The sequence below is a fragment of the Melospiza georgiana genome, chromosome 4 (assembly GCF_028018845.1).
Source record: "Melospiza georgiana isolate bMelGeo1 chromosome 4, bMelGeo1.pri, whole genome shotgun sequence".
In the NCBI taxonomy this organism is placed as follows: domain Eukaryota; kingdom Metazoa; phylum Chordata; class Aves; order Passeriformes; family Passerellidae; genus Melospiza; species Melospiza georgiana.
This window is the reverse complement of record NC_080433.1, coordinates 10,863,887-10,876,877: the sequence shown is the minus strand read 5'-3', so window position 1 is coordinate 10,876,877 and position 12,991 is coordinate 10,863,887. Positions and strand designations below refer to the sequence as shown.

Genomic DNA, 12,991 nt, shown 5'->3' with positions numbered 1-12,991 from the left:
AAACACCTGCAGCAGCCCTAGAAGTGCATCTCCCACAGCTTTGAGAAAGATCAATGTTACTTGGTATAAGAGGTTTTCCTTTATTCTTCCATAGTCTCTCTTCTTTCCAGCTGTATTCTAAACTTTTGGGTTAGTGCAGAGCTAAAAAGGGCTTGACCTGGTATAAAAAGCAATGGTTTTCCCATGTAATAAATATTTAAAATGTTTTATCAGTGTAAATAAATGCTAAATTCTGTGAGCCCAGGGAACAGCATTAACATGTTTTGCTTGCTGAAACATTTATGGAATCAGTGTCAGCCAACAGAACAGAGCCAAGAGGATTTTTTTAAAGGTAAACTGAAGTGCTTTTAAAATAAATACTAAGAGTTGTTTAAGATCTTCAATTATTAACAGATGCAAAGTGTGGGTTGAAAAAGTGCAAACAATCCCTTTCGTTGCACTTTCCCTAATCCCTGTGCAGCTCTCTGTGTCCAGCCTGCAGTGAGCTCCTCAAGGCAGATGCTTCACCTTAACAGATGTCTGCAGAGAGTCCAGCACACAAACAAGTAGATTTAAAACGCCAAATATTTGAAAACCCTTTATTTTTATATTTACTTAGCAGTACTTCAGTTCAAGACCCCGTGTTTATGGTTGGCCAGTGCTGACATTGCTATCCTCTGCAAACAGCACTGTAAAAACTTGGCTCTGCTGTAGAAAGCAGTTATTGGCATCACCTCCTTTAAATCCAGAGGCCAGCTCTGCAGTCTGATCAGGTCACCAGGCACTCTGATTTAATTATGATTATCAGCTGCACAGCTCATTGCTAGGACTGCAATCCTTACCTCCACAAGTGAGAAAAAAATGCCAAAGATATGCAATGGTGTGAACACCCATGTGCGGTGATACCTATGTATTGCATGATGGAAAGATTAAGAGCATACATGAGCTAGGACAGAGAAATCATTCTTTTATAAGCTGAACTCTCTTTTCTTCCCCTGCACAGTGAAAGAGCCCATAAAAGTGTGTGGAATTCTCACCACTGGTTAGAAAAGTTTTGTGGCTGCTTATAAGGGGGTGGTTCTCCTGGATTTACTCTGATCAGGAATGCATCTGCACCTCTGGAGTTTCAGAACATATATTTGATACGTTTTAAAGCATGTGAGGTTTTTTTTAAAAAAGTGGCTCTGTTCCATATACCCATGGCTCCTCCCCTGTCCTTTACCCCCTCCTCATCCCCTCTCCCTTTTGCCAGTACAAGGAGTTTTCTGAGTGTCTGTGCAAGGTTCCTCGTGCCATTCCTTGCAGCAGCTCTTTGTGCTGCCTGACAGAATAAAGCAATTTGCAGGCAGCAGCTGTGTTGCTGCAATGAGCTCAACCAACAGTGTGGGGGTCAACAATCAGCCTGCTGATGTGCATGGGTCTCTTGCCCCTCTGCAGATAGCATCCATTACATCTCCTGAGGGCATTTGTAAAGTTGCCACATGATGTTTTTTAGCTTTTAGAAACTCTCTGAATACTTTGATGGTAACATATTTAAGTCTGCCAATTACTGGAATCATCTGGATTTAAAAACCGGCTATGCCCTAAAGGGATACTGCACAGCACACACATCAATTCATGCTAAAAGCATTCAGTACCTCATGTCCTCTTCAAAGCTGGCTTATTATCCTCAAGAAGCTTTTCTCTAAGCTGGCTGAAGGTGCTGTACATCTTCTGGTGGTACATGCTCTCCTCGACCATCTAAACATCATCTCAGCCTTATGGTGCAAACCTTTGTTTTCATAAACACTGCTTTGTTAACACAAAGGGCATTGCTTTGTGCAGATATTATCTTCTCTGGACATCTGCAGTAAGCTGAAGCACTTTAATGGTGTTAATGAAGCTGTTTTTAAAATGAGAGAGCTTTTATGTTCATCTTTTTGTCTGTCCTCAGTACCCTCTCAAGAGTACTGGGTAAAACCTACAATGAATGTTAAAATTAATTAATAATAATAATTAAGGGTAAATTACATAAAACCTGCTGTTAAAACTCTTAACCTCATAAGCTTGGCTACATTTTGGATTAAGAAGACTGGAAAAGTCACTGAAATGGGAGGCCTTTATTTGCTTTTGTGAAGATTTATTTGAATCAACAACTATTTCAGTCTGTGGGGTTTTTTTTAAGGTTTGCAGCCATCTGTAGTCCTTTAACTTTCTTGTACTGTTGTACCTTGTTTGGGAGAAGGTGAGACATTGTTTTAATTTTCTGGGGAATGTAACATTCCTGACCAATGCAAAGAATTGGAGCAATGCTGGTGTTGACTGCACTTCATTTTTGGTGCATATTTGGAATTAGTAGACTGAAAGATGTGGGAATTTAGAGGGAAAGGCTGACTGCCTCATGTAAACACAGCAATTTTTTTTCCCCCCCCAGAGATATTGCTTATTGAGAAAAGCACCCAGAGGCAGCTGAGCAAGCAGAGTGGCCCACTCTTGTGCAGGGTGTTTTGATGCTGTCAGTAATGTAATTCATGTAGGAGTCTCTGTGAGAGCCAGAATGTTTCATGCTGATTGGCACTGCCTTTGGATAGATAGCTGAACCACCTGTAGACACCTAAAAAAGTGTTCTGACATCTGAGACATGTTAGAATCCAGCCTGTATTTGCTAGCAGCAGTGAGGGAGGCTGCTGGCCAGGGCAGCTGATGGTTTGGTTGTTTCTGCTGTGTTCCATCACAGCTGTGGAGCAAAGGCAGTCTCAGCTTTAGCTGTTAGCTGATAAGTGGATTGTCTTCAAGGGAAAGTGCTCGTCAAGAGATGTGTCATCCTCATTAGAAAGTATTTAAATTAGTTTGGGAGAAAAAGAAAAAAAAAGTCTAAGATCTTAGATGATAGATTTTAAAAGTTATTAGTTATCACAAGCTCTCTTGGCAGATGTATAACAGACATTTACAACTCATGAATCACATTTTTCAAAAATCACAGCTAATACCAACTTCTCCGAGGAGATGACAGCATTTGCAGGAGACATTAATGACTTCTGGCTCTCAGTCATTGCAAAATCATGAGCTTGTAATTGTTCTGATCTGGCTATTTGTAGACTATAGATTTCTAGAGGCCTCTCAATACTTCCATCATTAATAACTTGCCAGTGACAGTGATTGCCATCATTCTTACTCAAAGTGATAACTTTAAGATCTTTGTAAATGCAAATCCTTACTAAAGTCTTATGAGGCTGGCTTTATTATTCTGGTTTTACAAAATGAGGGGAGGGAGACAGAGGGAGGCACATGAATCTGCAGCTTGAGTCAAGTGCATCTGAGGGTACAGCTGCTTAGCGATTTACAAAACTTGCCTACAAGTCACCTTCCCTGGGCCATTCTGGCAATGTTTGGCTTGCTCATGATTAGGACTTTCAACCTCAACAATCACGTAATCTTATTTTCCTCACATTCATTTCTGGGCAACCTGTGTTAGAAGGTGATCCATAAATTTTGCGACCAAACGAGCACTGCTGGTTCTGACTCTCCCTCTGTTGAGAGTGAAGTTAGCTGAGGTGGATGTGGGGCACAGGAAGATCCTAAGAGGGCTGGGAGCTCTCACTCAGTGTGGGTTTGGTGGTTCTTGAGCATCTCAGGTTCTGCCTGGGCCTGGACTGACGTCTGGAAGCCCCCAGCATCAGGGCAGGGACATGACTTCAGTTTGCCACCTCTCCCCATGCTCTGGAGTGCAGCTCTGAGCACCCCAGCATTTGCCCTCTCCTGTATCATGGGTCTTGTCCCTCTTCAGGCCTGGCTGTTCCTTGGTTTTCCACTGCTTTAACTCTCCTCAGCACCTTGTGTGCAACACCTTAGCTCTGCTTTTCAAGAACAAACAAGTTAGCTGACATATTCCCTCCTCAGCATGGGGGTATTTTGGTGACAGGTAAGGTAATACCTGTTTCACTTTGGTCTGTGATCTGGAAGCAGTGATAAATTCTTGAAATGTTGGGGGTCTTCTGGAGGGAGGTAGTCTGTAAATGTACATCTTTGCATCATCACAATAATGAGTTCAGGTGAGGGGCAAAAATAAAACTGAAACACTACTGTGCAATTTATAGCCTCTCTGAATTTTGTTCTCTTGCTGATAAGTGCTTCCTTCTGTTCTCTCTGCAGGTCTCCAGGTGGTTTTAAATTCAATTATCAAGGCCATGGTCCCTTTGTTGCATATTGCCCTGCTGGTGCTGTTTGTCATTATTATCTATGCCATCATTGGACTGGAGTTATTCATGGGGAAGATGCACAAGACCTGCTACCATGTGCAAGGGGGACTGATAGGTAAGGGGAGCACACACAGACAGGATTTTCAGAGGGAGGCTTTTCCCATGTGTGACAGAGCATTTCTTCTGGCACAGGAGATGGTGGCTGTTGCTCACTGCTCACTTCTTATGAGTTTCACAATTTCTCTGCTGCAGATTGAGCTGCACAGGACACGGTGTCACAGAAATGAACACCTCATATATTTTATTATTAATGTCATACACAAATGCATCTTTGTTTTAAACCAGTATCATTGTAAAGGAACACATAATTCAGGGTAGTGCCTTTTTTTTAGTCACAGGCTCCAACTTTGGTTAAAAGTGCAACCAGAAAGAAAATAAAATTATATTAATGGGAAGAAACTTTTTTACATCAAATCCATCATGAAATTAATTTATTTCATATTCTTTGCAGAAAGAAATATTCATATTTCAAAACAATTCAGTTACACTGTCACTCATGTAACCATCTGTTAATTTTAGTTTGATTTATTGATCTTGAACAGCAAATATTTCTTATGTGGTAGAGGGTATTAATGCCTAGTACCCAATTCAGCTCATAAAAAAACAATGTACAGCAGGAAATTTTTTCAGAAGTTCTGCATTTTCTGCTTTTATAATGTTGGCAGATTTCATTTTCTGGACACAGTGCTAGAACTATAATGAGCTGTCACTGTGGTTTGCATCTTTAAAGTGGGTGTATTTTTCTCCATTCTGTCTGGAAGTATTTACATTACAGCATCTAATTCTGATATTACTGTTTCTGGCATTCTTTCGTGATCAGAATGTGATAACAATTTTGGAAAATTACATTGTTTACCATATAATAAGATGAGAAGCAAACATAATTACTCACTCCCCTACACATACCTGCATCTGTTAAAAATGCAGTACTAAGATGTGAAATCTGTATATTTTTAAAAAATTACATTCCAGAAGTTACTGTGCTTATAAAAATGTTTTCTGGAGCATTCTTTATATACCAAAGCATTTAGTTTGCTTTGTTGTATAGATTGTTAGGTCTTTGAAAACACCTGTACAGAATAAGGGATGTATAACCAAGCAGCAGTCTTAGAGTTTCTGAGTGCCACTGGGCTACTGATAAAATGCCATTCATCATGTAAATGCCAAAAGAGCAGAGCCGCAGACACTCCCTGCTGTAATTCAGCAGGGCCCAGTGCCACATCAGCCTGTCTCCTGAGCACTGAAGCCTGTCTGCTGCAGGGGCTCAGCCTCCTCCAGCAGTGCCAGCCAGTGCTGTGCCGCCCACATTGACCCAGATGCCAGGTGGCTGCAGCAGGAGAACGCTGGCCATGACGCTCAGCCTAATGAAACATGATAGCCTTGATCTGATGCTCCCTGTCATGCTGAAAGGCATGAATTCTTCCTCACAGGAAGGTATGCTTTGGTGGGGAAAAAAGTTCATCTCTGTTTTGACTATAAAATTTGACAGCTTGGCTATTATTTTTTGCAAAAAGAAAGTGAAGCTCGACAGCGAGCAGTTGCCTGTGTATTCCTGAGAAATCTGTCAAACTCACTGTGAAATGCATTTGTTGAAATCTGATATCCTTCACTTGCTTCTCAGTGTGCCAAATGGTTTCCTTCAGCTGTTTTCTCCCCTTCTCTCCTTTAAGATACACCTGCAGAAGATGATCCGTCCCCGTGTGCCCCCCAGTCTGCCCACGGGCGGCAGTGTCAGAACGGCACCGAGTGCAAGGCGGGCTGGGAGGGACCCAAGCATGGCATTACCAACTTTGACAATTTTGCTTTTGCCATGCTCACGGTGTTTCAGTGCATCACCATGGAGGGCTGGACAGATGTGCTCTACTGGGTACGTATCCGAAAATGCCGGGCTGAGTCCTGCTCGTGCTCACAGCTCTGTTGAAACTTGGGGGCTTTAGCTTTCTTGCTTGTTCTCTAGAGTGAAGGCATGGTTGCTAGCATGGAGCTTGAATTAACTCAGCTTACTGCTCAGTAAAGTGGAGGGGTTCTCTGGTGCAATGAAATCAAATGTAAATGTTGATTTTCCATTGATGTTTTAATTTTGAATTATAGCAGATGGCTTATTTATTTGGAGGTTTGCAATGAACCTTGGTTGAGGAGAAAGTCATTGAAAGACCCTCTCTGCAGGAGTGAAGCATCTTGTCCATCTCCAGATTACTGATGTAGAAGAATTTGTAACATATAGCCATGTGCTCTGCCCTTGGCATTTGTGCCACAAAGGCACTGCATTGATCAGCTCACGGGTTCTATAAGAAAGGCCTCACAAATTCCAGCAGTATACTCCTGATTATAACTTTTGCCATAGTAGAATTTATTCTAATGATATTAACTCTGATACTGGTATCAATCATGCTCTTATGTTTAGTCAACATATGATATTACCCTTAATACAAATGGAGACTCATCTTGTCCTGTAGTCTAATTCTGGACATTTCCTCAGCTTTAATTTGTACCTTTTAATTCCTGATGTATTGGGAAATTCACTGCAATACAATTATACTGCAGGAGTTAATATCAGGTTTAGCTTTCACCAGTAAATCATAGATAAATGTGTTTCTGGATGCAGCTCTGGCCATCAGCTTTTGCAGCAGTATGTCATGACCTAGGGCTTTCATTCATACACAGCACAGTCCTGTCTGTGTGAGACTGACCCAGACTCACACCAACTTGTAAGTCTGGCATGTCATGACACACCTGGATCTCCAGATGGTAGGATGTGTTAAAATGCAGGATGCAGTTTGACATGAGAGGGCTCAGAGCACACAAAAGGATAATCTGGACTGAGGCAGCTTGCACTGTTAGTCAACAAGCTTCTCTCTTAGACATGAGCCCAAAGCTGCCTTCTACCCACAAGTGATTTAGAGTTTGCAAGATTTCCCTTTGAAGATTTGGCTTATCTGCCAAGAATGGTCTCTATGTGAAACAGCTAGAAGTTGTCTCTTTATCTTCTTAAGCTTAGATTAGAATAGTGACTATAGCTTCCTTTTAATGCCTGAGATAAAGGGCAGAGATCAAACCACAAGGGGAGTCTGGGGCTTAGAGAGAAAAAAAATGCCATTACCAGAAAAGAGGGTATAAATTAATAAAATAATGAAGAGCAGAAATTCAAGTCAGAAGAGAAACTGGGCAAAATTGTTCCACAGTTCAACTATGGCTACATATAACATACCTGCCTTTTACCATATTTAGCTCCTATTTCTCTGTGATGTGTGTGATGGAGAGGATTTATTTACAGGGAAGTGGGAGAGAGTAAATGATATTAGAAGAAGAAAGGAAAATATTTTTGGCCCTGTATACTATTCACAATTGTGAAACCTCTCCACACATTATCATCAGTTTCTCCAGAGACATGTGCTGTGAAAGACCCTTCCAATTCCCACCCTTTAGAGCCCATGTGTCATTTTCATGACTTGATATGAATCATGTTTAACTCAGTATCAGTTATCTAATAACAGGAGCCAAAAGTTTATACTCCCTTCCAAGAGATTTTCTACCATGACTGCAGCAGACAGTCTGATTTTATGGTGTCCCTGCAGCAAACTGGGTTTTAGTTGTTGGCTTTGGTTTGGTATTCAGCCAGCTTCTTTTTTTTCACTGACTTTCTGAGATGTTCTTTTTTCTTTTTCCTAATGGAGACAGAATGCTGAACTTAGACCTTAAATTACTACAGATGGATGGTCATTATTTTTAGGGGCATGCGTATAGTGAGCCTTTTAGATGATGGTATTGTTAGAATGCTGGCTTTGGGAAGAGCAGAAATATTTATCATCAGTTCCCAGTTATTCCTAGACAAGATTAAAAAAGATAAGAGTTAGCACTGCAGAAAAAATATCAGTAATTGAGGAGGATTGAATTTATTTAATGAGGAAAAAAAAAGTATCACCTATGTTTAAAGACCACAAAATACAAAATTTGAGTAAATACCTGAACATCTGAACTGGCAGACATTCTTGGTTAAGCTGCTGGAAACAATCCTAAGAATACAATTGTCCCATCTGACTTTTGCCCCTTTGTGCTATATTGACAAAGCAGCCAGAACTCGGCTCTGATCAGTGTTTGCCTTTTGGTGAGGGAGGTGCCTGAGGTGTTTCCTTCTGCAGAGGGGTCTGTGCCATGCTGGGGGCAGGTGCTGCTTGGGGCACCTACTGCAGGGCACACCTAGGAGAAACACTGCTGCTTTTATATTTATATGTGGAAACAGTCTCTAAACACTCACACTGCCATTTCATTCCATTTCCAACCATATTTATTGTGGTTTATCCAGTCAGATTTAGAGTCCATGAGAAGGGCATTCCAGCTTAATTTAGCCAGATCAAAAGGAAGAGTACTCTGGATAGTAAAGGATAGAAAAGATGCAATATTTCAGTTGCTGGAGGAAGAATTTCAGTGAGGTAGGATACAAATATCTACCTTAAACTTACTGTGAGCCACTGTTTCCTTACTGCAGTCTGACTCATACACAACTTTATTCCCTGGTCTTTGCCTTTTTGGCTGAGGAAGAGTGGAGTTGTCATAGATAACCCTTTGAGAGCTGCATCTCCACAGGGTGCAGAAATAGGAGGCTATTCTCTTCTTAGCTCTGAAAAATCTCCTGAAACCACAGTGAGGTCCCAAAAATCAAATTAAATTTTGCTTTATAAGGGAGTAAATCTGCACAGTTATTTAAATTAGAAATACAGAGTTTGTTGTCCATTTTAAACTGAAAGTACAGATAGAAAAAGAGTGTAAGAAAATTTTGGCTGCAAATTGGACAATTTTGCAGACAAAAATTTTGGTGATGATTTTCAGAGGCCATTCATTATACTTAACAATGTAAGCTAATGAGCTAATATTTAAAAGTGCTGAGATTTCAAAGCTCAAGCAGACTGTCAAGTTCTTAGCTCCTCTGCAATTCAGGGTAGATAACAAGGTTTGAATCTGGGGTCCTGCTGAGGTCAATGGCAAAATTCTCATTAATTTCTAAAGGTCAGGATGTCACTTTGTATTTTGCAAAATCTTGATCACGCTGTTGAGATTTCTCACATGCAGTCATAGTACAATGTGAGGACTTACAGATGCCTAATCAGGGCCTTGGTATCTGTTGAGATTAGTCTTCCAAGGACATATATGCAGATGTAGAGAGTTTTCTTTGCTCCCTTATTAAACCTGAAAATATGTGCCTGACCTAAAACTCAGCAGAACCAACAGATAAAGCTCTGAGCTGAATTACTTGGCTAGAAGTGTTGAAACAATGGAGCAATTCCCTTGCTTTGAGCTTTTCTAGAAGTGCTTCTCAATTATATTTTCTTATTTTATTAAAAAAAACCAAAAACAACTCAACTTTTGACAGATTCCTAGATTTCTGCATTCCTCCCAGTGAGAATGGAGGGAGCTTAGCACATTTCAGCATGTTGCCCTGAAAAATATAGTAGTCATTTCATGAAAGGAATGTCTGTCCTGTGCCACAGTTTGCAAGGTTAAAGCTGCATGTTTGAAAGTTAGAAAGCTGTGTGACCTTCCACAAGCCCTGGACTCCTAAATCACTTAATAGCTCTTCAAATTTTAACTTCAGCTTACTGCTTCCTTCTTCATGCTTCCTTGTGCAGGTTTTCTACCTGTGTAGGGAAGCCTGTCTCCTCTCTCATGGAGTACTATTCCCCAGCCTGTGATCCACATCCTCACAAAAAGATAATCAGAGACAGGAGAGCAATAAACTTTTATTCCCTAGAAGGACTTGACATCACTAAGATCAATACACTTTCCAATCTCCTCTCTCTCTCTTAGCAGATAAGACTTGTGAGTAGATTGGTTTCTTTTGAAATGAGAAAGAAAAATGTTAGGGAAAACAGGTTGACAGTGCTATCATGGGAGGTAGGATAATTACTTTAAAAGAGCCAAATTTTTAATGTGAAATAACTGTATTGGACAGGATGAAAATCTGTGCAAAACAACTTTGTTGACTCTTCACTGAAGAATTGATCTTTGTGTGAAAGAGATTGTTAAGTGTTTGTAGAAACACATCTCCTGTACGGCCTCAGTCTTACAAGTTTATTTTGTCCCATGCAGGCACCTTGGTCTCATGGGCACTCAGTCCACAGAGCCACTGAGCAGACAGGCACTCTTATGATATGTCCCATTATAACTTTTCTTATGCATTCTAGAAGGATCTGAGGTTATTATCTCAAAACTCTCCTTAGTGTATGATCAGCCAGCATTAGCAACTTGCTTGGTGCAAGCACCAAGACCCATTTCTGAAGACCTATCTGTCTTGGAAACTTCCAGCAGCAGATGAAATTCCAGATGTTGCAAATTGAATCGTTTGGTATTTTGTAATCAGCCTCTGCTGCAGTCCATTATTTTGTATTGTCTTGTTGACTAAGAAGGAAAATTAATCTCTGAGCAGTTCATAACATAGTGTTTAAATATTTGTAGGCATTGTGTGTCTTCCCTTAATCTTTTTCTAATCTGAGGAGATTCAGTTCTTTCAACCTTGCCTAATGGATCTTCTTTTTAATTATTTTTAATCAGTTTGTTACTCTCCTGCAGGGCAAGCTTTGTTTCTGAGTTAAACACAATTTGGCCAGTGCCCTGTCTCTAGAAAAGTTTTCATCTTTGTGTGAAATGTGCTCTCTGAAGCTGGAGACCTGTGACACTGCATGCAAATCTATCCACTGCAGCCTCAGTTTTACATGCCTGGTCTCTCCACTGCCTTGCATCTAAGCAATTGTACATATAAATGAAAACAACAAAGCACAGAGAAATTGCAAAACACAACCAGATTATATTGTATTGGGCTGTTCACATTGCTGGGTAGTGGAGAACCTGGTCCTGAGTTGTTCTGCTTGCCCCTTACAGCTTGAATTCTAGGATTGAGTAATTCTGCTTGATCTGCTTGAAGATTATTAATAATGAGCAGCACTGAGCCTGCCATCAGTTTTGGAGTCTTGGCTCTGACCCATGTCATTTGGACAACACTTGAGAATACTTGGTGGAGTCTCTGAAAATAACATGCAGTGCCTCCAGGAACAATTTACCTCAAGGCTCTAAGTGTAAACTTAGGAGTGTGGTATTATTATAGATGGACTAAGGCCAAGCCTGGATGACATCCAGGCCACTAACCTGTCCCTGGAAGAGATGTCCAAACTGGCACATAATAAGTTGACTCCCTCAGATATAAAAAAATTCTTGTTAGTCTTCCCCAGCCCCTAGGCAAAAAAAATGAGTTAATAGTCTAAAGCAGTACAGAAGAGCCACCACAGTGCAGTGAGAGACAACTCAGTGATACTCAATTAGTGTAAACTTTCAGGAGCATCACATCCCCAGGGACAGCAGAGAGAAGCACATATAGATGTACACACAGGCTGCCCTGGAACTTCCCTCCACCTCTCAGTCTTTGAGGTCATACTTTCAAGAGTCACTAAATCAGCTTTAAACAGGGGCTTACAGTCACCCTTACATTCCCATCATGGAATCAGAATGGAACAAATTGAACAACAGATGCAATTTACTTTGCTGACAGCATTGACAGATTCTGTGAGCTTTTCTCACCCCCCTCCTCCAGCCTGTTGCAGCCAATGAGGAAGACATGAGAAATTCAGAGATATTGCCACAAAGTGGAAGACATTAAATGCAGAGCTGCAACCCCCAATTTTCGCCAGCTGTGTTTTTCCTTCTAACCCTTTATTCTTGCAGCACTTAAGCTTGAATTAGTAAGGCTTTCCACAAAAGAGAATGATCTGATTCTAAGAATATATCTGTCTACATGTTTCCATGGTGTTTATTCCCCATCCACCTCCGCCCCTCCAAGAAAATGCTGGGCTTTTATTGTTGTGGGGTTGAGGATTTTTAATCATCTTTTTGGCAGGGGTTTGCATGAATGTGAAAAATTTACAGAGAATAAGCATGCAACTGTGAGCAGCCCATCACTGTGATTGCAGAGGTTATTTCATCTCCATCTGCTGAAACAGTGGTGGGTAAGGGGAGAGCGGCCATAGTTCAGAGCACTGAAGGGCCACAGCATCAATGCACTGAAAAAGCAGTTTACACATTTAATTTGCATAAATGCTGACCTCAATCTGTTTTCCTTTTCCTTGTTAACAACTGTGCATGCAACTGTAATGGTTGCTGTACCACTGACTCCAAAGTGAATAACAGTAGTGACTTACTCCTTGGCACCTGCCACAAAAACCTGCTGCTGAACATTTGTTCAGTACACTTGTTGTGTGAAACGAAGTCTTTATGAGCCCTTCAGAACTCAACTTTGGACTTCTCAGCCCTCTTCCTCTATATAAAAAGAAACTCTCTATTAAAAATAAGCTCTTTTGGGTTGGTTATGGGAGATGTTAATAAAGACCCTCTGCCCAGTGCTCCTGTGTAGGAAGGACCTTTTTAATAGCCCTGTCTTTCTGTTGCCCTTTCACTTTTCTTTCTTTTGTTCTTCTTTAGACTGTATCCTAATTGCTGCTGTCTAATCACCACAAAGACTGTTCTTGTCTTTAATCTTTTGTCCCAGAGCTTGAAAATTAAGAGCTAAACTACTGGGACATTTCTACACAATTTAGGATTTTGAGTGCCTCTGTTTGTGGGTGCACTTCTTGAGCCCTACCACCAGTTTTATCAAGAAATGATGATATTTTGAAAAATACATAATCAGATTTGTTAGCTGTGGACCCATATCTACTAGACAAATTCACAAATAACAGACTGGTTCATTACCTAGATCCTGGGAAAGAAAAAGAAAAAGACAAGGAAATAAG

General features: G+C 40.7%; 1 protein-coding gene across 1 annotated transcript in view; it reads left to right on the top strand.

Annotated features, from left to right (window-relative positions):
- The window catches only part of CACNA1C (calcium voltage-gated channel subunit alpha1 C), a 409,374-nt gene that overhangs the window by 242,717 nt on the left and 153,666 nt on the right, over positions 1 to 12,991 (top strand). Inside the window, exons 6-7 of the mRNA XM_058021914.1 lie at positions 4,111 to 4,272; positions 5,888 to 6,084. Of these exons, the coding sequence (XP_057877897.1) occupies positions 4,111 to 4,272; positions 5,888 to 6,084 (359 nt within the window). The remainder of the gene's footprint in view (positions 1 to 4,110; positions 4,273 to 5,887; positions 6,085 to 12,991) is intronic.